The following is a 27897-nucleotide window of genomic DNA, read 5'->3' on the forward strand; positions in this document are numbered from 1 at the left end:
TTGTTACCGGACATTATGAAACACATTTCCTGTAACCGCTGACGTTTCCAGTGAAGAGGTTGAACAGCAGATGGTTATGTCCGGTTACGGAAACAAATTAATATAAACGTGAACCTGAAGCCGCACAGTAATGTGAAGAGGAACAAGAAACAAAACAAATTGAGGCTCAATGAGGAAACACGTCAATCAAATCCAAATTAGAGTGAAAAGCATTAATAAATCATTTAGGTTTGCTTTTTTATTTCTTTTTTGCTTTGTTTGTGTATAAAAACTAATTAAACTATATTTTGGTCAGAAACCAAGAAACATTCATGTGTTGACGAAGGTCCCTGAACGAAAACTTGCACTTTAAAAAAGATATGTGCACATATGTGTGTGTGCAGATGCTTTTTTCCCCTCTTTTATCTTGTGTATAAAATTGGCCAGTTTAGCCAGTTAGATTTAACCTTTTTCTTCCAATCACAGAACCTTTTAGAAACATGCATGAAAAGGGAAAATGTTCATACTCTAGTTAATGTTGCATTAGTGGAATTCAACTTAAAGAAATAATCAAAATAACACGTTGAGGGAAGAATAGTCACATCTTGTCTCGGCTGTTTTCATGTTTGTGACTCTGTGACGTGTCTGAAATTCCATGTGTCAGTATCAGGAATCTAAGACGCCAGGAAATAAAATCCAGGAAGGACTCGTCTTTATTGTAACTGTTGAGTCAGTGAACGCATCATGAGGCGTAGGAGTCTGTACGTAGACATGCACACAATCGCAGCACAGACTGGAACATGTGTAAAGTGACCCGCCTGTGACGAAAGCTGCCATGGGTAAATGGCACTTCTGTAAAAAAGGAAAATGTATAATGAGCGTCAGTGGATGTAACGCGGCCTCAGTGTGTAGGTTGTGTTGGTAATGTAATAAACACAAAAGGGGGAAGTTGGAGCCTGGTTAAAGGCCGAGGTGCCGGGGGCAGCATCAGTCAAGTGTGGCTCAGGTTGTGTGTGAGTGTGTTGACCATCATCGACATCATGACTCGTCTGCTGCTCGGTGCCGTGATGCTGGGGAACCTGGGAGTCTGCGTCGCTGCTCAAGGTGAAACTTCAGTTCTGTTCCAACATCACAGGGCATTTACCACAGGAAGATTTTAAACTTGTGTTAAAGTGAAGAAGAGGAGGAGAAACTTATCTTTCTTTAGGCCATGATGTGATGAGAGTAATGTGTGTAACGTGCTGTAACATTTAAAGGAAATAACTTGTGTGTTTTCAGGAACAATAGTTCAAAGTCTTTCTAAGAATGAAAAGTCCATGTTCCTAATGTGTATCCTAATGTGGACGGAACAGTTTTATTTAACATGTTCATATTGTTTATGTACTTTTACAAATATAGATAATACAAATATAGATAAATGAATGGATGAATAAATGCTGAAATACATAAGTAACCTTCAAAAACTGCATTTATATTTAGTAATTATGTATTTCTGCATTTATGTATATATTAGCCTAAAGTATATGATCTTTTTTGTCTTTATTTTCTTTTTTTGGCAGTTTTGGTCCTTTGTCATTTATTCTGTGTAACGGCTGTAAACAATATCTTCCCTCATTTGTATTTGACCAGCTTTGCTCTGCTGTATAATGAAAACTATATTTATTACTTCAAAAGCTCTTTTTGATTTTCCTCGTGTCAGTGATGGATGATTGGATCTGCTCATAAACCAATGAGCCAAGTCAATAACCGATCACTTCCTGTTTTGCAGTGATGCTCGCTCCACCTGCTCAGGTGAGGTTTGACTCTGTGGACTATCAGAACATTCTGCACTGGACTCCGCCCACCAACAAGACCTCGCTGCAGTACTACGTCCAGTGGAAGATGTGAGACGACACACACACACTCACACACACACACACACACACACACACACACACACACACACACACACACTCACACACACACACACACACACACACACACACAAAACATATATTTCACCTTTAATCTTTGGCCGATGACGCGTTTGTGTTATGGTTTGACGTTCAGCTGCTCCAGTGCAACACCTAGTGGCTGTCAATGTCCCCTCTGACCTTTAACCCCCCCCCCCCCCCCTCCCCTCCCCTCAGTTACGGGGAGCCTGAGTGGTTGGATGTGGACGGTTGTCAGGGGATCCAGAAGCCAAAGTGTGACCTCAGTAACGTGACCTCTGACCCCAGGGAGTGGTACTACGCCAGAGTTCACGCCTCCTCTCTGCCCTCCAACAAATCAGCCTGGGCCCTCTCCCCCAGATTCAGCCCCCGCTCGGACAGTGAGTGTTGACACCTCCTCCTCCCTCTTCTTCTCCTCCTCTTGCTGCTGCTGCTCCTCCTCCTCCTCCTCCTCATTCACTTCTTCTTCCTCCTCCTCTTCTTCTTTCTTATTCCTCCTCTTCCTCCATGACACCTTGTCCTATGATTTCAGGCTTCATTTTTTTCTATTATATATTAAATATATCACTGAATCTACTTTTTTAGTTAACTATTGAACAACTGTTTATTTAACCAGGAAGTATAATTTACTAGATTATTTGTACAGTAAAGTCGATTTACTGTTTTCCAAGGTAAAAACAAAAGCACCGATAAAGTAATATCTACTTCCTTTTTTCTGTTTGTCACTCTTCCAGCTCTTTGATTTTGTGTTTCATTTAAATGATTAATCATGATCCTTCTGTCTGCAGCTAAAATCAGCCGACCCTTCCTGCGGCTGAGTGTCACAGAGAAGGGGATTGTGGTCCGTGTGAAGCCCCCCCGACCGCTGGTCCAGAAGATGCACAGCAGTCTGTTCTACAACATCTACCTCATACACCCCAGTGGAGAGGAGGTACACACACACACACTCAAACACACAATGTGTACGTGATAGAAAACAAGCAAACAATCGACGGTACATCATCACTAAATGTTTAATGTGGACATGTTCCCTGTCTCCTTCTCCTTCTCTCTCTCTCTCTGCAGGAGGTGTTTGAGATGAACTGCTGTTCCAAAAAAATGACTCTGAAGGAGCTGAAGCAAAAAAAAAAGTACTGCGTCCAGGCCGAGGCCGAGCTCCCCTTCCAGGGCAAGAGCAGCGACCGGAGCTCCCTGAAATGTGTCACTGTGCTCTGAGTGCACACAGGTACGAAGACACACACACACACAATTTAATTTATATCAGAATCAGAAATACTTTGTTGATATTTGGAAAAAATTGGGTTTTGTTGCTGCAACCAAATATGAACGGACCAAAAACTTGGTCAAACAGAATTATAAATATAAAAAGTTTATAAAAAAAATTGTATGTAAGAAAATTTGATTTAAAGTCCCTGAGTCCCTCAGGCAGATTGTTGCAGAGCCTCGGGGTCCTGACTCCATCGCTCTAACTCCTCTGGCTTCCAGCTTCTCTGGGACAGATAACAGCCTCTGCCCCAGAATCTCTATGAACAAGTCAACAGGGAACTGAAAGGTCAGAGATGTAAGATGAAGAGAGGCTTGAAGAGAACGTCTCTCAGTAAGATGCACCTCCACCAAGGCCCCTTCAACTCTGCACTCACAGAAATCAGTCCTCTAAATATGGCTGAATTAATTGAATGAATTAATTATTGTCTGGGAAACTGGTGAAAATGTCAGAAAATGTCCGATCTCACAAAGTTAAAGAAAGTGACTCCAGGATCTGTCTCTTTGTTTGGATCTGTGCCGAAATTTAATTGCGTCTTTCTTGGCTCAGGTCCCATCCTTCCACCAAGTTTCGTGTCTGTGTGAGTGTGTGTCTGTGTGTGTGTGTCTGTGTGTGTGTGTCTGTGTGCGGCTCAGACGAGTTGGACAGTATCGTTAGAAAGTGAAAGATGACCTGTCTCAGGTGTAACAAAAGACCAACCAATGAGAAGTCAAGTATCAGCTGTCGTGTAACAAAGGCTGGCGGCGGTTTGGACAGAGGGAGGGAGGGAGAATGAAACTCCTGGAGGAGAAATCTCTTCTCCACAATGACTATAATTACCTCTGCTCACCCCACCCTCTGCACTATTTTTAGATCTGCATACACGGACGTGTAGAATAGTGTAACACTTTTTCCTTTTGTGCTTCTCATTAATCTTCTCCCACCTCTGTCTCCTTCTCCCCCTTTGTCTCGTCTTTCCTCTTCCTGCAGACGAGCGACACAGTGGACGAGCGGACTCGTCATCCGTCAGGTTCAACCATCCGGCGCTACCTCGACGGCTGCAGCCACAAAAATCTGTGCAAATGAAAGTGCTGCACTTTATCACTCAAAGCATTAAAGGTCCGAGCTGTGGAGGTTAAAGGTCAAGATCCTATCACCAGCCTTTCCTCACCAGTGGGTGGACGTCCAGTTAAATGTCAACTAATGTTTAGCCTATTTATTTTCGTCATCATTATTGTTTTTTACATTATATTTGTTTCCTGTGAACGGATGGGACCTGGACCTGGGAAGATCCATTATCTTTGTCTCTGTTGTCACTATGGAGCTGAGAGATATTCAAACCCATAGATACATTAAAAATAATAAGTAAATAAAGATAGAAGACACGTTTCCATTTCCTCCGACTATTCTGAAATGAAGCCAAAATCACAAATACTAAAGCTGCCATCTTGCACATTTGAAGCCGGTAGTTTGCCTGCTTGGACGTAAATTTGTGATTGAATGAAATGACAGAAACCATCTTTAAGAAAACAATATTTGTAATATAATAATAATAATAATACATGTGCAGACATGTGAAACCTGGTTTCTATCTCATCCGTCCACGAGGATCAATGAACGTGAGCTGAGCTTTTAGCCGAGCACTTTCTTAAAAATTGAAGAACGTTCACTTCACTGTGAAGAAGTGAGTCAATTATTCAGTTGCAAAAGTCTGTGGATGTGAAATCTGTGCTGAATGTACTTGTTGCATGTGCTGCTTGACCAATAAAAACCCAGAGTTACTCTTCACGCAGCCTCATCTCTTCTCAGCAGCAAAAGAAAAACACCACGCTCCAGAATAGCATTGATTTAGACTTTATTCAAAATGTTGACAAACTTGATACTCTTGATCAATCAGGCATGAAACAGCCAATACTGTAGTGATAAGAATGGTTCACCGAAACACACGTTCGGCGACTTGACAGGAAGTGTTGCATTTTAACAGGAAGTCACATGATTTGATCAGACGGTGATGATGGGTCTTTGCAGCAGAAGCTCTGTAACTGCACCTCTGAGGTCGAGTGTGACGTTTTCATGCGGAGAACTTTTCTTTGCAAGAACTCCGCACTAGCAGCTAGTTCATTTAGTGGTTTTGGTCCTGAAGACAGGCCTCAGCGCTGGAACAGTGGAATTTGGTCCCGTAGCCAGAAACCCTGAATGCACCGTATGGATTTCTGCTTTCACAGATAATATCGCTGCAGTTTGCCAACAGCAGTGGAATGTTTTCTTGTTTGGGTTCGTCAAGTTGATTTTTGACTGTAACAGATAAAACCCTGTTTGTTCGCCACCAGCCGACCAGAGTTTCCGACTGGACGACAAACTGCAGACTTCAGCTCCAGAGTGAAACACAGTATTTCAAAAGGGGAATGTACAGTACCAGTGCATTATGGTTTTTACAGATACCCTTCGTTCTTTAAAAAGATAAGCGGGTAAAATCCAGATATCTCAACTTGTAAACTGCACCTGATTATTCGTAAGGCCTTTACAGTGATGGACCTGGTTTTTAAAGTCTGTTGTCACAAGGTACAGAAACTTCACATTCTACATCATCATAAGATGCCACAGTGATATACACACACACATCAGGAATCACATTTATATTTACACCATTCAGGAATTCATGTCTTCATGTTAATGAGCCCTTGTTTTGTTCCTTCAAAAGGTAGAACACGTTTTCTTAACAGACGAGTGAGGCAGAGATAAAAAGCTGAGGGGGGGTAGAATCGTCACCCATTTAAGGATGGGTTCATTTGTTCAAACTTTTAAAAGAGAGAGAGCCCGGGAGTGACCATGGAAGAAGGTACAGTAAATATTCTGCATAGTAAGAACGTCATATCATCAAATTCACCGAGGTCTGGAAAAACAACTTCTGATGAGCCAAACAAACAGGCTCTAAGTACGATACAGTACGATAATGAAAAGTTTAAATGTCCTCAACTGAATTCTGAAATCTCATCCTTTAAATCCATCTCCAGACTTTCCTGAGCTTGACTAAAATAATACATTTACTTACACTGGGACACTGTTTCTCTAATGTTACATAAAACAAGTAGAAACAGAAATAAAAGGCAAAAACCTGACTTATGTCAAACCAGGTAAACGTTCACGGTGTGATTAACGAATAACGGCGATGGGGGCATCATCATAAATGCTGAGTGATGAAGTTAAATTTAACGACTTGTTTGCATAAATTACAATATTGTTTTCACACGATCATAAAGAAGAGGATGTGAATTTTAGATTGAGACATTCTTCAGTACTTGAAGGCACATTTTACTGTGTTTACAGTACAAGTTCTGCCGAGTTCTGCTTCAAAGTAAACATGGTCTTCAGTGTGAGCACTCCCGGGCTCTGTGCTAATCCATCCACAGCTTCAAGAGGATATCATGCTGTGTGACTGCAGCTCCAGCCAATCAGCTGTCACTGCAGGGATCACATTATAAATTCTGTAATTCGCCGCAGCTTTTTCCTGACATCAACGTTCATGGCTGACATGTCATCATAGCCTCTGCCAGCCGCCCTGATGCAAAGTGTGTATATGAAATATTAACCAAAAGAAACCTTTCTATAAATACTCTTACAAAAGTCAATATTAGCTACACAAGACCACAACGTGTCATTTAAAAATTGAATCCAACTTTTAAGTGGAAAAATTCCAAATCGGCTTTGAAGGACTTCCAGTGTTTTTCCTCCCTGCTTCTCTAAAACCTTCGAGGAGGAAACATCCCTGCTACGATCCAGCACGTTACTCACAGCATATATTCATACAAAACAACTGTCAGCATTAGGCTGATAATGGATAAAAAGAAATATTTACAAACAAGGCATAATTATTTTTTTGTTCAACATTTTAAGGGTACACGCATGCAATATTCTCAAGTCCCAAAAAAAAAAAAAAACAGTATCTAAAAAGCGTGATCGCACAACTTTGAAACTGACATGGAATGTACATCCTGCTGGTTGCTAAGGTAAGGTCAAGTCTTTTCATATTAAATTACCTATAAAAATATATATATAAATAAAAAGGTGAGGGTACTGTGTTGCAAAAAAGCTGCAGCTGCGGTCAACGTTTAGCTGCACCGATAGAACGAGAGAGGAAGAGGAAGACGAAGGAGGAGAGAGAAATGAGCTAATGAAGGTGGCAGTCGAGCTGCTGTTCCAGCTCTGGAACGTACCGCTCAGGTTTCAGCACTAAATGTGTGTGTGTGTGTGTGTGTGTGTGTGTGATGTTGAATGAGACACAGCGGTTTGTAAGGCCTTTCTCCCACTGAGATAAGGGTGCACAGTCTAGAACTCCTGTGACACAGATGTCCTCTAGATGTCTCAAGCTGTGTCTTAATTCAGGGGCCGCGTCCTTCGGAAGCTGCATTTGAAAATCTATCGAATCACAGCGGAACGACTTAGGTTGTCCCATTTCGACAGATGAGTCCTTCAACTCCTGAGCAACGAAGGAGCAAACAGGTGGATCCCTCTCGGGCCAGCTGAGCTAATGAAGCTAACAAGCTGGTGGCTGAACTGCAGCAGCTCAAAGTAGCTAACGATGCAACGCTAAGAGTGAGTGGAGCTGGGGACGCAGATAAGAAATCCTCCAGAGATCAGACATTTCCGTTCAGCCTTGCCTGGGCATGGTCTGTGTAGAGTGATATCCTCCAAAGGATGTGACCCCTGAATTGAGACACAGCCTAAGACGTGGTTGCGCTCTGGAACACTGACATCACTATGTTCTAGACCTAAGACAAAGCTTGGTTCTAAGTTATAGAATGTTTTTTTTTTTTTTTTTTAAAGGCAGCCTGGTTCTAAACCCTCCAGGAGTTCAAGGCCAAAAATTCTGCATGTTCTGGAACTACGACCACAGCAGATCACTTCTTCTAAGAGAGGAACTCCTTCTCCAGCTCGAAGACGGAGGGCCGTGCCGGGGAACACTGAATGCGGCAGAGCGGCACGGTGCAGTCTCGTTTCTGGCCCTCTGTGTCCATGTCCAGCAGGGAGCAGCCCACCCCCACCTCCGACGACAGCACCATGTTTAGGTTTTTTACCGCCTTCTCTCCGGAGTAGTGGCCCAGGGAGTAGCTCTTGTTGCGTCCTCGCAGCAGGGCCCAGGCGTGGGGTTTGGCCCGGAAAGAGACAGGTCGCTGCCTGGAGAACACCTCCCTGCCGGAGGGCTTCTCTGGAGCTCCCTCCTTCTCTTTCTCCTGCTTCTTCTGTGGGGTGGGAGGAGGCAGAGAGGGTGGACCATTGCCTGGAAACAGACAGAGGAGATATATTTTTAACACGTACAGCAAGTACTTTAAAACCGTAAAACACTTGCTTACTCTTCACCCCCCTGTTGTGTATTACTCACTGTTGTGGTTGTTGTATTTCTTTCTGCGTAGCCGTGTCCCTGTGTTATGGTTGTTCGGATCTGGAGGTGGACTTTGGGTTTGCACTGGCGTCTGTGTTTCAGCTGGAGTCCTGTCAGTCTGTCCGTCTGTAGCTGCTGGGCTGGTTGTTAATGGCTCTGTGTGATTATTAACGGTCACGAGCTCAACTTTTCCAGGGCTCGCCTCCGACACATCCACCTCAGACTGCAGGAGACACTTGGTGGAGTTGCATTCCATAATGGCCGACATGGAGATGAAATTAACAGGTTGGGTGCAGGTGTGGTTTGGCGTCACCTCGTCTTTGCGGACGCGACCGCTTGGCGGTGAGGTGCTGCGTCGGAACCGTGTCGCACGCTGAAACAGGCCCTCCTTCTTCTTCTTCTCTTTCTCCTCGCGTTGGGGTTCACAATCCTCACCAGGGGCCGAGTTTTTGAGAGCCTCCCTGATGTCATAGCCAAGCACGACTGACGCCAGCAGCGAGCCGCAGCCGTACAACACAGAGTCAGTCTTGCGGCGAGTTGACGTCCGCTTCAGACTGTTGGTCGGGGTGAGCTGCGGGGTGGTGGAAGTAGACGAGGTGGATGTGGTGGTATAGGGGTCGTCTGGGGTTTCTGCAGGGCCACTCTGACCGGCTGCCCCGACCCCATTGTCTCCAGGCCCACAATGGCCCCCGGGGCTCTGAGGCTGCTGCTCGTCCCTCCACAGAGGTAGATCGATGTACACCTGGTTGGGGAACTTGAGCTGCTTTGGTTTGGAGCTGCTGTCGGAACTATCCTGGGTGAAGGCCTCGTCTTTACCGGCTCCTGCTGATAACGCAGAAGAAGAAATTATAGACAATGACAAACTCTTATGTAAAATACTGCATTTCAGCAAACAACATCGCAGATACCGATGTGTCTGTGAATATCAGCTGATTTTTAAATCATACAAGTTACAAGTACTCAAAAAACCTATAGAATAAAACATTATTACAAGTTGTTATCACTGGCCTTACGACACAAAACGACTCAAATATCAAAGAAACACACTCTCACCTTGTTCTGCAAACAGGGCAGCGAGAGGGACTGACTTCTGGGACTTCACCAGGCTGGTGGACCAGGGGTTACTGCCGTCTGACAGAGGACGCACTCTGAAAACCACGAGCAGGTTCAGAGGAGGCCGACAGGAAAACATGACATTGATCGTCTCTGTGTGTCTGTGTGTTGCTATCTTTGTGAGGACCACTTTCAATTCAAAACAAATGCAGTGAATATATTTTGGACATTTCTCATAATTAAGACTTGGTTTGGGGTTAAAGGTTAACGAAGGTCAGGGTGAAGGTCACGGTTAGGCAAAATGTGACGGTAAAGATTTGAGCAGATGTTGTGAAGTTGTGACGACACGTTGGTTTGTTGGTTTAAGCAGCAACATCATCTCGTGGTTGTTAGTTTTACCACAAGTGTGAAAGATGAGCTTGTTTACCTTCTGCTCTGATCATTCAGAGGGATTCAGTAGACAACTATAACAGAAATGAACTAAATGCAATGAATCGGAATTTAAATTATTTTTCAACATATATTTGTGGTGTATTTATATATGCTGTTTATTACTCTATAAAACAGAGATTAGTTAAAAATAACAGCTAGACGTGGGGAAGTGGATTTGTTGTTTTGGGACAGAAACCAAATTGTGGCCAACATGTTTGCATAGGTGTGTAGGTGTGTAGGTGTGTGTGTGTGTGTGTGTGTGTGTGTGTGTGTGTGTGTGTGTGTGTGTGTGTGTGTGTGTGTGTGTGTGTGCGTGTGTGCGTGTGTAGAGTCCACCTCTCAGCAGCAGCAGGCCTTTCTTTGCTCTGTATTGAACTGGGGCCCCAGGTTCTTCCTTTCTTCTTGATTCCCTTCTTCACGTCATCAAACTCCTCTGGCCTGAAGAGGGTGCTGCGGCCCCATGTACGGTTACTCTCATCCTGAGTGACTGGGACACAGAGAGCAGAAGTGTCACCACAGACTCAAACAACAGCAGCAGGCTGGCATCTTGGTGTGAATGGTTATTATTTCTATGTAGTTTGTCCAAATATGCCGTCAAACCTCTAAATAATCACGTGACTCATGAGGGTTATCTATGAAAAGGTGAGGATTTATATCCATTAAGCTTTTAATTATAATAGCTAAGTTTTATTCAGAGGGGTTTAGGGAGACCTGTTCAGACCTGGCATCATTAACATGCTGCCTGGGTGATCTGATCACAGGCAGACAGCTCAAAGTACCTCAGTTCACACATGACATTAGAATGAGTCTCCACACGTGTCTCAAGTGACCAGATGTGATTGGACTCACTCCCCCGCTCTATTTGCAAATAAACATGTGGCATCATGTCTGTTTGCAAAGACAAACTGGCTGTGGTTTGTAGCCAGGAAGTCAAATTGTACCTGCTTGAAACAGTAGTTAAATAAATAAAAATGTTGCAGTCAATGTTTGTGAATTTGTATTTACACTGCTGAATGAATGTGGTCTGATCGATTGGATCTCAATGCGTCTCCAAAGCTGTTTTCAGACATGAACTCAGAAAAATGTCAGAAAATTGGGTCCGGATATTTCCCAGAGTTTGTCTTTCACATATGATGGACACAATAAGAAATTGTCTGGGTCAGAAGTGCTCACGACAACGGGAAAATGTTCCTGCTGTATTCTCATCTTGGCTGATTTTCCAGACATTTTATAAGGGGGTCTGAGAAAGTCCTGAGCAACTGACTTGGATATTAGCTCCTTTCTAGGCTTATTCACACATTAGAGCTGTCTTCTTGTGACCGGATCACCCGAGACAGATGTTAATGCCTGATCTATTTAACCTTTTCATACAAGAAAATATCACAGATGTATATTAGTGTCTGCACATAAAAAACCCAAACAGCCATTGTTATAAAAGCTTCTGACACACGTGGGTTAGTTTTGGTAAAGTTGTTATGAAGAAGAAAAAAGAGGGGAAAGGTAGAATCTACCAAACATGTTGGAGCAACAAACCAGGACCCAAACTGCCATAACTAGGAACAAGTATATTTTAAAAAAGGCCAATTTTTGAATTCAAGCCAAATGATATTAGACGATTAAAATAAAAGAATGGCAGACTGGCCCATGTCTGTGGCATAAACCTCATCAGAAACCTGTAAGACAATTTGAAACAGCAAAAAACAACAAAGTCATGTTATATTTCACACATGAGGAAACCCAACCAACACGTACAATCCCCACGGATGGAAACCTGTTAGGCAACAAACCCTTCCAGTTGTCACAGTTAGCAAAACACCACGATCTGTTAGCCACAGAACGTCCACGCCCACCCTGCATGTGGGTAACAATCGCTTGCCTTTGCTCCCGAGCTCAGAGAAGACTGTGAGCTCGCTGGTCAGATCGACATCCTGTTGGTAAACATACAAACTGTCCCTCGGCATGTAAGACGTCACTGAGAAAGGAAACATACAAGTTACCTCCCACCAACATGAGCATTATTCTGTTTCCCTCAGCGAAAACAAAACATTTAGTTCAGTTCTTAAAATGGAAGACTTGTGTTTCTTCTGCTACAGCAGCTCTAAATAAAACACTGTGTTGGCTGATGGAGGAGAAGCATGTTTCTAGAAGCATCTGTCATTTTTAGAGCTCAACCAATGTCTGCATTGTATCTGTGTGTTTTTCAGGATGGTTAGCATAGTAAGTGCATACATATGCTTTTTTCTGCATGGAATTGATCCATATCTCTATTCCGGCCTGCATAACAAATCCAGTAACACCAAGCAACAGCCCGTGCCCCCTGTCTGAAAGTCACAATCTACACATGCCCAAGAGGAATTTGTTCCAGTTATTGCAGGGGCGTTGGTGTGTGACTAACAATATTATCAAACTGTTCAAACAACTGGCTGACTTGCTTGTGCCTCCGGAGCTTTTGTTCTCACAGCTCTTGTCTTTGTGAACGACGCTGTGCCTTCATGACCACAGCTCCCATGGTATTCTCTGATTTGATGTGCTTACTTCAGAATCATTTTTATTTTTCAACACAGATTTGAAATTACAGGCTAAGCCAAGAATACCGATGCAGAGGCAGAGGAGACGATCAGACGTCAGGCTAAAGAAAAGCTGAGAAAGAAACACAGTAAACTTACGCTGAATGGCTCGTAGCCGAGGGATGAGCGTGGGACTGCTGGGAGGGGAGGAGCTGGTGCTATGAAGGCTCCGCCTCTTGTCCATAGAAGGTGACGCCTGCACGGTGATCTTATGCTGGAAGTCTGCAAAATGTAACATGGACATAAAGACAGGGCAACACAGTTTATATAAAAATGCTATTTGCTGTCATCTGTCTGTAATGTCTGTAATTTCCAAAATTGTAAAACGCAAACACAAGACATGGATTCAGTCTGTTCCCTGACCTGAGGGCAGGCTGATGCGGTTCCCATCCTTCAGTTTGAGGCGGGAGCGTTTGAATTTGCCCTTCCTCTTCTTCACGTTGGGCTTGTCTTTGTTGAGCTGGAATATGAGGATGTTGAGCTCCCTCTCCAGCACGTTGATCTCCCTCTCGGCCAGCTGCTGCTCCCGACGCTTCAGCAGCTCCTCCTGAGACTTCTGCTGGAGGGCAGCTCGCGTCAGCTCCTCTTCCCGGGAACGGAGCTCCTGGAGGATGGAAGACACATATTCAGTATGAATAGGCAGACACACCTCTGTTGTTCACTGACACACCGACAGGCCTAGACAAAGAACTGATATTTTTTTTCTATGACAAATCTGTTGCTAGTTGGGTTTGCCCTTTTCATGAAGAGCATTCCTCCAAATGTCTGACGTGGTCATGTTAGACACTATTTGATTTTAAAACAGTGGTAGAAAAACATCTTATAACTCCTGTATGACACGAGAAAAGCTCTGCGTGTGTGAGCCGCACGTTACATATTATAACTGTACAACTCTGTGTAAGGTTGTGTTTTTTCAGGCTGTGTTACACAACAAAACCGGCTTGTCTCCTCCCATAGCTTATTCTTTCTTCATTCCCTCTGTTTTCACTTTAATTGCTCTTAGCTGAGCAATAATAATCCTTACTGGATGACTTCCATAAAGCAGCTTTACCGTCAAGCCCCTTCAGCCACCCACCTAGACACAGATTACTGTGGGATGTTAACAGGAAATCTGCTGAGGTACTTGCTAATTCTACAATTTGCTGTGGGAATTTTTTTCCACTTGATTTATGAAAGCTTTCTATAAAGAGCAAACATCGAGATTATGATTTATTTAGAGGATGTAGATTATGTAATTTGAGTGTTTAAGGGCTTTATCTGAATGATTGTAAACTAGAACAAAGCAGAATACATACATCCATAATACAACAAATACAAATAACACACATAAGGCAAAAATTAAATCTCTTAAAACACCACCAGCACCTGAAGGGATTTCAGATTCCATGTCACTCAGTCCAACATGCGTTGACCCAGGTCTGTGTGCTGCTGATCCTGCTGTTTCTCAAAGCGCTAATTAACCCTCCTTTGTAAGTCAGCGACAGGAGACTTGTACAGGAAGCAGATTAAGGTCTTAACAAGGGGAAGTACACTAAAGCACGTCGGCATTAATGACTCGTCTTGTTAAATGCGCGATTAGCTTGTCCACTGAAAGTAACCAATTAAACGTATAAGTCTGAAAAAGCTGTCCCAGGTGATCCAGGAGAGTTTGACTGAGCAGCATGAGTTCACATGTATTCAGAGTGGTACAAGGAGGACAAGAGGCCAGAAACACACACTGTTCAGCAACATTGTTTCCTACTTCTCTCATTGTGAAACAGAGAAGAGGAAGGAGGAAATAACGCACACATTTTATACATTCAACCACCTGCTAGCTCCTATACTGTGTGTATATGGTGTAATGCACGTTTGAATTGTGTATCACTCCCAAACCTTTTCTTTGGTCCTGAGCTCATCGAACATCTCCTGGATCTCCACACGCCAGTCGTCCTGCATGCTGTGAAAGGAGTCCTGAGGCATGGTGGCCATCACCGCCTCCTCGATGGCCGACAGCTGCTCCAGGATGCAGGAGAAGGAGGGACGTACATGGGGGTCCTGGTCCCAACACTCTGGACACACATATTGCAATGCATTGATGGATATAGTGACAAACACAGTCAAAAGCGTACATATGTAAGAAAACTACTAGTACTTGCCTAAAATAAACTACTTTGCATTGTAGTGCTTATATCAATTGATAGTACCGTGACATTATGGTCAAATTAAGATTCTCTAAGCCATAATATTATCCACATATAATCAGTATAAAAATTGCTATGCACATGGAAAACCAACATAACGTAAAATAACTACCATTAACAAACATCTTAAATATTGTCTAACAGTCTTTTATTTACACTGTATTTCTATTTTACCTTCCATGAGCTTGGCGAAGGGTTCGGGGCAGGTGGAGGGGATTGGTAGAGTTAACTTGTTGACTGCCACGCCGTAAGCTACAGCCAGGCCGTCTATCCCTCGGTACGGTACCTCCCCCGTTAACAGCTCCCACAGCAAGACTCCATAGCTGTTGGATGACATACACAGAAAGGAATATTTAACAATGCAATGAGGAAAAATGCCAAACAAATAAGAGAAGTAGATGTTTCTTGGGTACGTGTGTGAGTTTTATGTTGTACCCCCAGACGTCACTGCCTTTGGAGAACAGAGAAGACTTGATGACCTCGGGGGCCATCCAGGAGTAGGTGCCTGCAGCTGACATTTTTGTGGTTTTGTGCCACTCCCTGGCCAGACCAAAATCTGTGATCTTCAAGGTCTTCCTCCCGATATCGTCATTCTCGATAGTTTCAAGTAATAAAACTGAAAAGAGAGAAAACAGGGAAGGGAAAAATTAGAGTGGGATCATAAAAGACTGGGATTTGAAATCGAGGCAAGATGAATAAACATATGTGATGAGGGATTGAGAGAAAAGGACGAGTGGAAAGACAGGATTGGGATGAAAGAGACAGACGAGAGGGGGGAGGAAGAGAAAGGAGAAAGACGACTGAAAGAGAAAGGGAAACACAAAGAGTGGGAGACAGAGAAAAAGACAACCGTGCAGGTGAGGAGATGATAGTTGATATTCAACAGGGCCAACAGCAGTATGCAGGTAATTTATTACTGAAGAAACAGAAGGCTGACAGGGCCACAAAGCACCTGTCCTCAGGTCCTAAAACTGTTAAACGCATTAAAGACGGCCGGAACCCTCCAAACCTCTCAGTAACACTACACCTGTCCTGAGAGTCTCCACAGTGAAGACACTACCACGTGAAGTGTAAAGTCAAGAACTTATATAACCTAAATATCTCACATGCACATACATTTTTACCTTGAAAGCTGGAACTAGGGAGTGTACGTTATTGATTGTTAAATAAGTTGCTGATACATTTTCTGTTGACCACTTCGGCAGAACTAAACTGTACGAAACCAAAATGAAAAATAAAGAAATCTTATCAATAAAAACTTAAGTAAAGTAAAAGCCAACAAAAATCGCCTTAAAAAGCCTTTGCCAAGGCCCAACCATCTCCTTAAGAAACCACTGGACTTTTATCTGAAACCACAAACAGATTGCACACCATCACAGATATCAGTCCCCTAAACAAGCCTGTTATTATTCCTCGAGATTCTCAAATGTTTCCCTTAGAAATTGGTGAAAATGTCAAATTGAAACACCCTATCACACAAATGGACAGGAGAGAAAACCTCCTTGGCAGACATAATGAACAAAAGAACTCAACTAAAGAAAGTAAACATGATTTCTGCTTATCTTTATATGATGACATAGGGATCAACATCAGGACATGAGAACATTTTAACTTTCTGAAGCTGTTTGCAGAGTAGTAACAGTAGTATCTTTTCATGCTAATCTCTATGAGCCGGCACACAAGCTCCAAAATACTCTTGTTTACTGTCTACGACAAGAAGAAGCCTTTTCCGGTGCATCAAACGCCAAAACAGACGCTTTGATCCTTTCATACTCTCGGTATTATTTTCGACGTGCTTTCGCCTCTGCCAAGATCTCCTCACATTACAAACTGTCCCATTTCATTATTTACATGCAGTCCTTGCACTGCGGGGTCAGTTTGAACATGTCCTCCCATCAGCTGTGTTGTTTCTACAGGAATCCTGCAGAGAAAATACAGCCTGAGAAGCTGTTCAGGTTAATTGACAGCGACACTGAGCTGTAAGAGTTAGGATTAAAAAACAAAAGACTGAGTGCATTGTTGACATGTACACTCTGATAATATTCCCATGGGAAAAAGGATGTAATGATAAAGACACATAGTTTCTTCACCTACTGTTTCACTTATGATTATTTTATTACAGCTCTCAATGGAGGCTCTGTTATGTGTGTGTGCAAGTGATACATGAAAGAAGGAGCTGAGCTGTGTGTGTGTTGTCGTTATCACACACTGTCCTTGGACTTGCACGTCCACAGCGGTACCAAAATAAATCCTGACAAAACACACACAAGCACACAAACCTTTTATGCAAATTATCAATCGCAGCAACATGAACATGAGTTATACTAATTTAATAACCATCTGAGACACGTGGAATTGTTTACTTGCATTATGCATACTGGTCTTCAATCCCAGTTAAAAAACGCATTGTGATCAATTACACAACAAATGTGTCACAGCTGAATCAGATGTACAGAAAGATGTAGGACGGTTGGAGACAGATTGTGAGGTAAGAAAAAGGTTTAGAAACAGATGTGTACTTTTTTTTTTTAATCCCATCAAACGATCTCAAGCTGTATTTTAATCATAGTGTGACTCCTATGGGTCTCCACTAATAACAAGGGTATTGGTGCCATTACTAGCCTCGGGCACAGAGGGGATCCTCTACCCATGCTGCAACAATAGGAATTCCATTACAAACAGGTTTCACTAGACCAATGATATACTCCTACTTCCTGTTGTCAAGTCCTCTCTCAGTGATTCCATAGATTCCTCCCAGCAGGCTCTGTAGGTTTATAATGACTTATGATGGCTCTGTTACACAACCAAGGAGAACAGTGGTTATGGGATAAACCCGTCTGTGTTGATTGGCCTATAGAATATCATGCCAAATATTTTCTTTGTAGCTCCATGGTACTTCAGTGTCAGCCCTCTAGAAATTTCCTGATAAAAGACCTAGCTCCCCGTCTACATGACTCCATGCTGACGTTATGCGACAAAAAAAACACTTGTACATCCCAGTCAGCCATTTTGTCTGGAAACTCTCGCAGCCACAGTAGTAACACAAACACACGACATAGCCACTGCTGATTCACATGTGATTCTGTCAGTCTAAGTTTTCCCATTCATTGGCATAACTCTTTCCAAGCACACACAACGCAGGCCTCACAAAAGGGCTGGGAGATAAAACAATATCAATAATTAGCGCAAAATAAATGTAATCAATAGTAATATAATAAAAGTCAAATATATATCCATATATTTCTTATGCACTGAACAACCACAGGTGTAACACTGAACGTTTGCTTTGAGGTGTGCGGATTGTCTCCTTTTTCCAACAGTATGTCACATTTTGTTAATCTGGCACCGATCAAATCTGTTTATTTTGTTGAGACTTGTAATATTAGCCTGACCTAGAGAAAAAAGCTGCATGCTGAAATTAAATTTAAACTAAAAACATTGCAACTCTGCCTATATGTGCTTAAATCCATATTTATTTAGTCAAGTTCACTATATCAGATTTAAAGGAAAATACAGCAACGTATTCTTGTAACAATATGTTGAATTGAATTAAATGAGCAGAGAAAGATGCTCTGGTTCTTCTCTTCAGAGTCGTCCTAAAAGTCAAGCCTCAGGCCGGACCCCACCCTGTACTGGAAAGATAAATCCAGAGCCTGTGTTGGGGTGAAGTATATAAAGTTAGTACAGCTGAGCTGATGTACAATCAGGCTGTGACTAGTCAATCTTCACTAGTGTTTTTATCCTTCAGATGAGCTTAAGTCCTGTTAGGATAGGGTGTGTTTGACAAAAGAAGGTGGAGTAACGGTAACCTAATTATTACTTATGCATCTGGTGATTTTAATCCAGCATAAACAGGCCATGTCAGGAAATTTTAAGGACCACACATGCAAAAAAATACTCTAGGTTACAGTAAACGTATGGAAACTGAGATCCTTGAATTTGATTACATATTTGGGTCATTTTTATGTGCGAGCCTCCCAACTTCTCTATCCCCCGGTTTCTTCACTCTTACACCCAAAGGACGGTAAATATAAATATAGTAGCACCATGTTCTCTAATATTTAGGAAGTGGGCCAAGGCTTGTGTCAGCTCTAAAGACCCTGTTTACAGTAAACTATAGTTAACAAATGCAATAAACACAGCTGTGTGTGCAGCCTATCTTTATATTATCATTACTGTTGGATTACTACATTTGCCAGCTGCAGAAGCAACAAGTGGTGTTATGGAACCTGTTTGGTTCAGGTACTCTCATTTACAATCTGTTGTTCCGCTCTAAAAAGGTTATAACTCGGACTTTAAGTTGTTTCTCATGCTCCTGCTGCTTTTTCTCACTATATTTCTTCCTCTTTTGAAAAAAAAAGAAGACTTGAAGCAGGACAACAGTGCGATGCAACTGGAGATGGACATGCCTCCAGGGCAGACCCCACCCTCCGTCCAACCCCCGTTTAATTCCCCTTTCCAACAGTGGATCTTCAGGCAGACCATCTTTCATGGTGGAACAGTGGGAAGATCAGAAGCAGAGCTGCTGCCTTCAGAGCAGGTCCCACGCTTCTTCCCATTGCTCTCTCCCCCTCCAGGTATAAAGAAAAACCAACACTTTTGGGTAACGTTAGAGACACATTACTCCCTATTCTGTAAACCTGAATTACAGCAGAAATTCCACAAAAAGATAAAAATGATAATGTTGATAGGTTTTGGAAGATACAGCACATTGAAATAGTCCTAAACTAGGGTTTTACACAGAACTTATCCTTTTTGTGTTAAGTACTTCAGCAAGTGTTGAAACTTGCAAGCACAGTTTGCAAACCACAAAGCCAGTTTATTTTTCAATAATATCTTTCTCTCTGGAGCAATAGTTCTCCTGAAATGGTGCTTTTGTGCTGCCAAATATCTGATACAACTTTTAAAAACTAAATCTAATACGGTGTACTGATCTAATAGAGGGATTTTCAGCCTTATCTTCTTCGATCTAGGCTGTGACAAAGCGCTGATGCAACACGGTTACTATAAAAATTCAGAGTGGAGCCTCCTAACTTGACCTGGCAGTATTTTCATAATTGTGCCAACAGACGAATGAGGGCTTCCTGTAGTAAGCAGAAACCAGGCTGCTAAACATTCCCCGACTATAGTCTGTCTCTCCCGGTTGAAATGAGAGTGCCCCCAGGCATTCTGGTTGATGGGAAAAGGATCAGGGCTAATGGCAGGCTAAATCCATCTATCATGGTCATGTCTCTCCGGGCTACTTTCTCCCGGTCTATCCTCTTCTTCCTCTGGTTTGTGTCTGTTAAAACTCAGATTAAACCATAACTAGGTTAAATCACACGATAAATAAAGCTTGAGGTGTACAGCTAGTACCTTCTGCTGCGCGAGTAACTATCAATGTGCTCGGGAGGTTCGGGGGGATTGGTTGATTCGGAAGGCAGCGCTTCTCAGCTGTGGGCCCTTTTCCTTTTCACCCTGCCCCGCAACAATAGGTGCAGTCAGGGAGAGGTCATAAAAAACACAGTGAAAGCATCTCCACTCCTCCTCTCTCCCCTCTGCCCATTCTCTCCTCAGAGAAAAGACAGGCAGTAACTGTCTGTGTGTCACCAGGGGTATTTGTGGGAAGCCGGGGAAAGAGTTGCCCTGCAACACCTAGTAAAGCTTTGGTAACTTTTCCTCTTCAGAGTCTACTTATCCCAGAAGTGGAGCAAGACAACAAAAAAATTAAACGGAGGGGGAAAGAGGGATCCTCTTGAGAGATACTTGTTCTGAGTTGCATCGAGCTGCACTGCTTTCTCTCCTGGGGCGAACTCGTTATGACCTAGTAATGAAAAATGGGCTTTAAGAGGAGTTCCCACAGAAGTAGAGTGGTTCACAGGGAAACCACACACCACAGAACAACAGAAACAGACTCGAGAACTAAGGCTGTTTAGTATTGTCTTACCTGGAGGAAGCTAATTTAAATGGAAGATTGATGCAAATTTGTACTATTATCAGTCAGTATCTGTGTATTCTATTAACTTGGGTATCAGGACAGAAAAAGAATGATCCGCACAATCCAACTTTTTTCCCCCAAATCCATTTTGAAAGTGCAATAGGAGCAAAGTAATAACTGAGAAGGTTTAAATTAAACCACAGTGAACTTACGCAGAATTATTATAGGAATATATTATATTATATACATTTTGCAGATATAAGCAACTTAAAGAAACTGCATTTGTAACTGACCAAAACAATGTTGTAGTTTCATGAGCCTGTTTCATCAGTTGATTATGACTAAGACAAGGGTTGACGCCATCTAATTATTTGCCGATTACTTTCTTCATCGTTTAAATGAATAAATGTCTGTAAAAATATCCATGGTCTTCAAATGTCTTATTCTATCTTTTCAACAATGCAAACTCTAATTATATAAATAAGATGAAAAGCAGGAAATATTTGTATTTGAGATGTTGAAAATTGTTAGTTTTATGGCATTTTGCTTGAAGAATTGCTTCAATTGTTATTTGCTAATGAAAAACCAGCAACTGTTGCAGCTCTAATTCTTACTTTTGCCTGAAATCTTTAAGAATACTAATGTGACAGCTTGACAAGACAGTGATTTATCACACGACCCTCTCATTTGAATATTCATTATATAGTTGAACTAAAAGTTCAATTGTTATCTGCACTTTTCCTCAGTTGGAATAACTACTGGGTTATAACAGTGTCATTCATTGGTGTGTCATTCTCTTTCTAAACTTTGAATTCGACACATGTTGCCCCCTCTTATTATTCTTGCTCATTTGTATTTATATTGGTTCAGTGGCATAAAAAGGTTGATGGGTGTGTGGAAGAACAGACAGGAAGAGGGAGGGCTCCACAGGGACAGTATGATGAAGTCTAACAATAGCCTAAGATTGATGGGAGAATGCTGTTGCACACGCTCCAAACAGAACTCCATCAGTTTCAGTTGCGTTCAAGCGCACATTCCTGGCATACTATCTCTAGCACGAAGATGTGAAACTCCGGAGTTAATGTGGGTTATGCGCCGCGCTGGCTCGGGGCCAGGTTTCAGTGTGATTTCTAGCTCTTATCTGCTGCTTTATGAATACTACCGCTCCTGAGGTGAAGGTTTAAATCAAAGCTGTGAAATGGGAATGAGTGAAGGGCCGAAGAGGGGGTTGAATGAATATGACTGCGACAGAGGAGAGACGGATAGAAAACAAATCTCCTCGAGCACCATTATCCACAGCAAATCTCTGAACAAGTATTGTCTATCGAGCCTGATATAACTTGGGGATCATTGCCCTGGAAAATAGAAGTCATTCAAAAACACTTTGTCATGCTTATGTGATGCAAATGACATCTTTCATCATTATGAACATGGGAAAATATGGTTTATTCCCAGCTTGTTGTAAACATGAACCATGGACATGGATCTGCTCTCTAGAAAATGTAAATGCATTTATAATATTAATATATGTATGTATATTGCCTATGTTTATCTTAAACTAATGGATATGTGCAGAGAAACTTACTACAGCATTACTACAGTCAGTTTTACTATCTGTCCAGCTTTCAAACACACTATCAGGCTGCAGCTACACTGAAAGTAATTTCTGAGCAGCATAAGTACTTTGTAGGATTTGTTCTGCTCTGGGAGTTTCTAGATTATTATTAAAAAAGAAAAAGTAACCGCAACATTACCCTTTAAAGTCTGAAAATGGAGCCGGCCAAAAAGTAGACATGAAAAATAATAAGGAGCAAGGGGGGAGCAGAAAGGAACAAGTGAAGCAAAGTAAGTAAGGAGAAAAATAACGAAGTAAGAAGAAAACCCCCTCAGTTTGCGGCAATAAAAGAGTACTGCTGCTCTCTGGGAGATTAAATATGAACGGAACAAAACAAAACGAGGGCTTTGAGACCCTCCGAGTCCTAGCCATTCTTCTGGCCACAGTAGCCTAGCAACCGCTGCTTGACCAGTCCATTGTGCAAACGTATGTTAAGCTTTTATCCCTCATTAGCAACATTCCTCCCTGCAGGCTGGGATTTTACAGATTAGGTTGAAAAACACAAAAGAGAGAGGACAAATCTTGCTGACTTCCAACATATTACTTTACAGGCTAATCATTGATCAAATAGCTGTATGTTTGTCTGCGTGGAGCATGTGTACACTGAAAGTTGATAAATGACAGGCTGAGGAGTTGAGTGAAGGTGGAGGAGTTTGGGTGTTTTTTCTGCCTCTCTGCTTATATGTACCTGTCTATTTCCTGGTTCATCCTGAGGGGGAAAACACAACCTGACAATATGAACTAGAAAAAAAACAGAAGCGATACAACCAGTGACACTGTGCTCAGTAAATATTTGAAAAAGCGACAGATTGCTGATTAACAACCACTTATCCCAATATATCCATTTTCTTTTTTACCCCGTGTGTGGATAATTCTCTCTCCCTTTATCATTTCAAACTGACTATCGCACGCACGCCAAGACAAACAGACAACAGGCCAGAACTAGCAGATGCACCAACTTCTGTACCCGGCATTATTCTAGGTTTTCACTGGGAGAACAACCCAACACACCACAGGGTGCCATTTGTGTGTAGGAGAGAGTCTTTTGTGAACTCACTGCCCTGGTTCAAAGCAAACACATGCAGCTTCTTTCATACTCTCTTCATTTAGATAAGACCATATATTGACCACAGATGGTCAGACTTCTGACCCTGTCACTATGAGCTACTTACAGCGACTAACAGTAATGTTGGAGTGTTGTTTTTTTTGCCCATGTTTTCTGCTTAGTGGTTGCAGTGGAAGAGATTATTTATAAAAATTTGCTCACAAGACTTGCCAGTTTTGCACATTGTGAAGGGTCTCTCCTAGGTTTGGATACCCCCTCTTTGTTTAAAGCTTATTCTGTCTCTTGGTCACAGTGAAGTGACAGGACAAACACATCCACTTGTTTTAGCAGCACCGCGTCTGTTCGGGGGAGTTTGTTTGTGTATGTTCACCAAACATCCGATTAGCTCAAACAGTCTAAACAGCAGTTAAATCCCTTCTCTCCATCTGCCCTTTAATTAACACAAATCTTCATCTTAAATCAGACACTACTTTCAGGGTTGGGCTCTTCAAACTGTTCAGGACATGTTGTGACCATTGGGCATCGTACACATAAAATGCGGTACATCTTAAAAGTGTGGTTTGAAAAAAAATGTAGCCAGACACAAAGGCTGATTGTCCGCATTCAAAATTATGTGGCAATGTTAAGAGTTAATCTGATTTGTTCACTGTTGGAATAACAAAGCAAATATATTTAATCCAGTATTGTAAATAATATATTTTCTTGTGAATATAAGTGGGGAGTGAAATTAGTTGTGAGGATTAACAGGATGAGGATTTTTGGTCATACTTAGACCATCCCTAGTGTTTATACCTGCAACTACAATCAAATATACAGGGTGATGTTTGCAGTATATAAATGTAATTGTACATAAACATGTAAATGAATGGTCAATCCACAGCGGACCCCCTAAATCCTTTTCAAATCCAATAAAATGTCTTCATCTGGTGACGGAGGGTCGGGTCTGTGTACATTTCACATGTTTTGTCTCCACATTCACAGATTGACTCTCACAGCTGGACATAAACAGACATCGGTGTGCGAGAGCTGCTCCCCACATGGCCCCAGGTTGATAAGACTGCTCACAAAAGGGAGAAATGGTGTTTGGAGTCATATTACACACATAAACACACCTAAGTGGAAAGGGGGTAGCCTGTGTTAGGTATATGACTCAAGACTTTCTCTCAACGATGCCGGTCCATTCATTATTCAGTCCAGGTAAAACTGAACATTGCTGGCCTGTTGTCAGTTACCAGTCCGCAGAGGAACTAATGCAAACGTTGGCCTTCACTACGAAACCAAGTTCAACTACACGACCCTGCAGAGTTATCGAGACACACAGAAGTCAGACTTGCACATTTCCAAAAGTCCAATATGTCCAATTTTCTTCGCTAAACCTGAAACAACTGTAGCAGTTATAATATACATTCCCTGCTGACTAAAGCATTATTCCATAGTCATTAATCATAGGAAATCCTCAAGTGCATTTTATCATTCATAGATAGGTTTTCTGTCTGACTTCTTTTCCTCCCTATGACCTCTGGTGTTAGCTCTGGTTGGCCTGACAGTGTGGGCAGAGTGTGTTTGATTATGTGTTTGGTAAATCACTGACTTTATTTGAACAACATTTCAGCTTGGGGCAAAGAAGGGGCTGGGAAGGTGTGTGTGTGTGTGTGTGTGTGTGTGTGTGTGTGTGTGTGTGTGTGTGTTAAAGGACTTGTGGGTGAGAGCAGGGGGGGAAGGGGGGGAGGCAGCCCAGCTGAGCAAACTCAGACTTTATTTCACATCCTCTTGATGGCATCCCCCACCACTTCATGCAACTGCAAACTACACTGTCTAAATCCAACCTGAGTAGAGGACACTGCTCTCCCTGCGATGTTGTGAAATACATGTGAATTATGAGGTTCGTGCAGCTTCTATATTGGCTGTATAAAAAAAACTTGTTTCCCTAATAACCTAAAATAATAAAGCGGACATTTTCCCATCCATAATACTGCAATAAACAATCACTATAAGTGAGTCGGGTTGACAAGTGGAGTTTCTAGCTTGAATTGAGGGATTGTGGTGCATGAGACTTAATTAAAAAGAGGCTGTAAAGTTAATAAAAGAGTTACAGAGCAGAACTGAACACAAACTAAAGGAGGATCATGTGCAACAGGTGCAACCCCATCAGGGCTTTCTCCACAAGTTGCTCATCTGCATTTCTCCAGCTCGTAAACACACACTACATTTGAAGCATTGCTTACTGTTGCTAGACTTCAGGTCACGGTGGATTATGGGTACCACGGCCTCCTCGTGGAGATAGTGCATCCCGCGTGCGATCTGCACGGCCCAGTTGACCAGGATGTGTGGAGGGATGCGCCTTCCGGTCAGCACCCGGTTCAGTGTCCCGCCTCGGGCGTACTCCATGACCAGGCACAGGTTCGGCTCCTCCAGACACACTCCCTCCAGTTTGATAATGTTGGGATGCTGCAACATGGAGAAAAGCTTGGCCTCTTGTTTAACACTGCAGGAGGTGGCGGTTATGTCCTCGTCCGGGTCTTGCCGAGCCGCCTTCACGGCAACCTCCTGATCGTTCCATGTGCCCCGGTAAACTTTGCCAAATCCACCCACGCCAATGATCTCCTCTAGTACCAGTTCACTGAATGGAATCTGGAAGGGCGAGCTCGGGACTTGCTCCTCCGTCCCCTCCGAGCCACCCGTACCAGGGAGACGGTAAATAGCGGGTTGATATGTGACATAGTTCGAGGGGAAGATCCCGACCCGGTGGTTGATTTTACCCGTCCACCACCCCTCGTCCCCGGAGATCGCTGCATCCTTGGACAGGACCTCCACCACGTCCCCTCGCCGGAGGCTGAGCTCGTCCTCGCCGCTTCCCTCGTAGTCGTACGCGGCCGTCCACAGGGACCGGGTCGAGCAGAGCGGGGCAGAGTGAGCCCACGCCCGGACTGTGGGGGAATCTGTCCAGGCATGCTCCCCGGTCTCCTCGCCGCCGCCCGGCCGCCCTTCACCGTTTGGGAAAGCGGCCTGCGAGACATCCATTTCTCGGTGGCCGTAGCGGCACCATAGGGTGCAGAGCTTTTAGAACAAAAAAAAAAATGAAACTGAAAACTTTAAAAGGTTAAGAGGTAACTTCTTGAAATCCGCATGTTGTCACATGTACGAGGCTGAGAGGAGAGGGGAAGTCCCGGCGCAGCCCGAGGCAGAGTCGCACCGTGTCCAAAGTCCTGTGGGAGACCGCGTCTACAAGCCTGCATCCACGTCGCCACTCCGGTACAAGTGTGCGGGTCAATCCCTAGCTAGCGGGGCTGCTGGCTACGGTTAGCCGGGAGAGTTTTCAGCGAATGTCACCACCTGCGGCTGAACGGTCATAAAACACTGGGACTCGCCACACGACGTCTTCAAACTCAAAATGTGTCAGCGACGAGAGAAACAGAGTTTAACAACAAAGTGTTCATGTGCGTCAGGCTAACGCGAAACAGGCTAAAGTTAGCTCTCCGCGGATGGGGCTAAGTTACTGTTATCGCAGGTGCCGCAGGAGGTGCACCTGCACCGCACTGACCCAGGAAAAGTGAGCCTCCGAGGGGGCAGCTCACTCCGTCAAAGCTCCCCGGAAACCTCGTCTGATAAGCGAATCCCGAAGGTGGGAAGTTCGCTTAATCGTCTGTAAACTTTTAACTGAAGAAAACTCCAGACTTGTGGCTAGTGGGTTAGCTTAGCATCGGACAGCCCGTTGACTACTGCGGCAGCTGGAAAAGTTGCTCCTCAGCTCGGCTACAACAAGTTTGTGTCTCCGCCGCTGAAAGTGTGGAACCTCCGGGGGGGTGAGAGCTCACAGAGCCAAGCGAACATGCTGGATTTCAACGCGACAAAACGGGGAATACAAAATAAAAAAAACCGCGAGTGGAGAAAACTAATTCCGTCAACCTGAATCAAAACAACCCCCCAGTCTCTCGGAGGATCGGACCCAGCAGAGGATGGTCTGCTGCGGGACGAGTCCGCTGCGCTCCGGGCTGGCGCTGCTGCTGCCTGATTGGACGGCTCGGCAACACGTGACCGGCGCTGTCAGAGGGGTCGGGTGTTTGTGGGGGTGGGGGCGGTGCAGGGAGGAGCCACCGGAGGAATGTGAGTGTGTGTGTGTTTGTTTGAGTGTGTGACGAGTCCACACACACACACACACACACACACACACACACTATATTACTTCTTTCAAAACAACAGCCATGTGTAGGAGACATCTGATTGAAAGTATTTCTAGCCAACTAACATATAAATACTACTACAACTATGTAGTATAACACTGCTCAAACAAATATTACTAGAGTAAGACATTTGACTGAACGTATTTACAGCCTACAAATATATACAACTATATTGGTATAATAGTACTGCAGCAAATATTTCAAGAGTACCATATTTTATTGAACGTATGTATAGCCAACAAACATATTAATGCTACTACAACTACTAGAGCAAGAATCAGTTAATTCATAATTGTGTGAATATGTAATTGCATAAAATATGTGAGTGAGTAGCTTCCATTTGGGATTTATTA

The 27897-nt window shown here is 43.1% G+C and overlaps 2 protein-coding genes across 6 annotated transcripts; one reads left to right on the forward strand and one right to left on the reverse strand.

Annotated features, from left to right (window-relative positions):
• Positions 1–944: 944 nt before the first annotated feature.
• il22ra2 (interleukin 22 receptor, alpha 2) lies at positions 945–4418 on the forward strand. Its single transcript, XM_034608055.1, has 6 exons — positions 945–1083; positions 1748–1862; positions 2109–2290; positions 2699–2841; positions 2976–3135; positions 4144–4418. Exons 1-5 carry the CDS (start codon positions 1020–1022, stop codon positions 3123–3125), a joined length of 654 nt encoding a protein of 217 aa, XP_034463946.1. The 5' UTR covers positions 945–1019; the 3' UTR covers positions 3126–3135; positions 4144–4418.
• Positions 4419–4991: 573 nt separating this feature from the next.
• Positions 4992–27825, reverse strand: map3k21 (mitogen-activated protein kinase kinase kinase 21). Of its 5 annotated transcripts, none has more exons than XR_004616198.1 (12): positions 25589–27423; positions 15201–15381; positions 14940–15088; positions 14458–14633; positions 12949–13189; positions 12685–12807; positions 11895–11990; positions 10355–10505; positions 9587–9681; positions 8534–9358; positions 6916–8431; positions 4992–6881 (listed from the first exon to the last, which is right to left on the reverse strand). XR_004616198.1 is itself a non-coding variant. In XM_034608052.1 (11 exons), the coding sequence occupies exons 1-11, from the start codon at positions 26382–26384 to the stop codon at positions 8061–8063; spliced, it is 3201 nt and encodes a 1066-aa protein (XP_034463943.1). In that variant the 5' UTR covers positions 26385–27825; the 3' UTR covers positions 4992–8060. The 5 variants fall into 5 exon arrangements, 3 of the variants coding, with proteins under 3 accessions (XP_034463943.1, XP_034463942.1, XP_034463944.1); XR_004616199.1 differs by having other exon boundaries at positions 4992–5465; positions 5514–8431; XM_034608052.1 differs by having other exon boundaries at positions 4992–8431; positions 8534–9355; positions 25589–27825.
• Positions 27826–27897: the final 72 nt, after the last annotated feature.

This window comes from Hippoglossus hippoglossus, chromosome 15 (genome assembly GCF_009819705.1).
Source record: "Hippoglossus hippoglossus isolate fHipHip1 chromosome 15, fHipHip1.pri, whole genome shotgun sequence".
Taxonomy (NCBI): domain Eukaryota; kingdom Metazoa; phylum Chordata; class Actinopteri; order Pleuronectiformes; family Pleuronectidae; genus Hippoglossus; species Hippoglossus hippoglossus.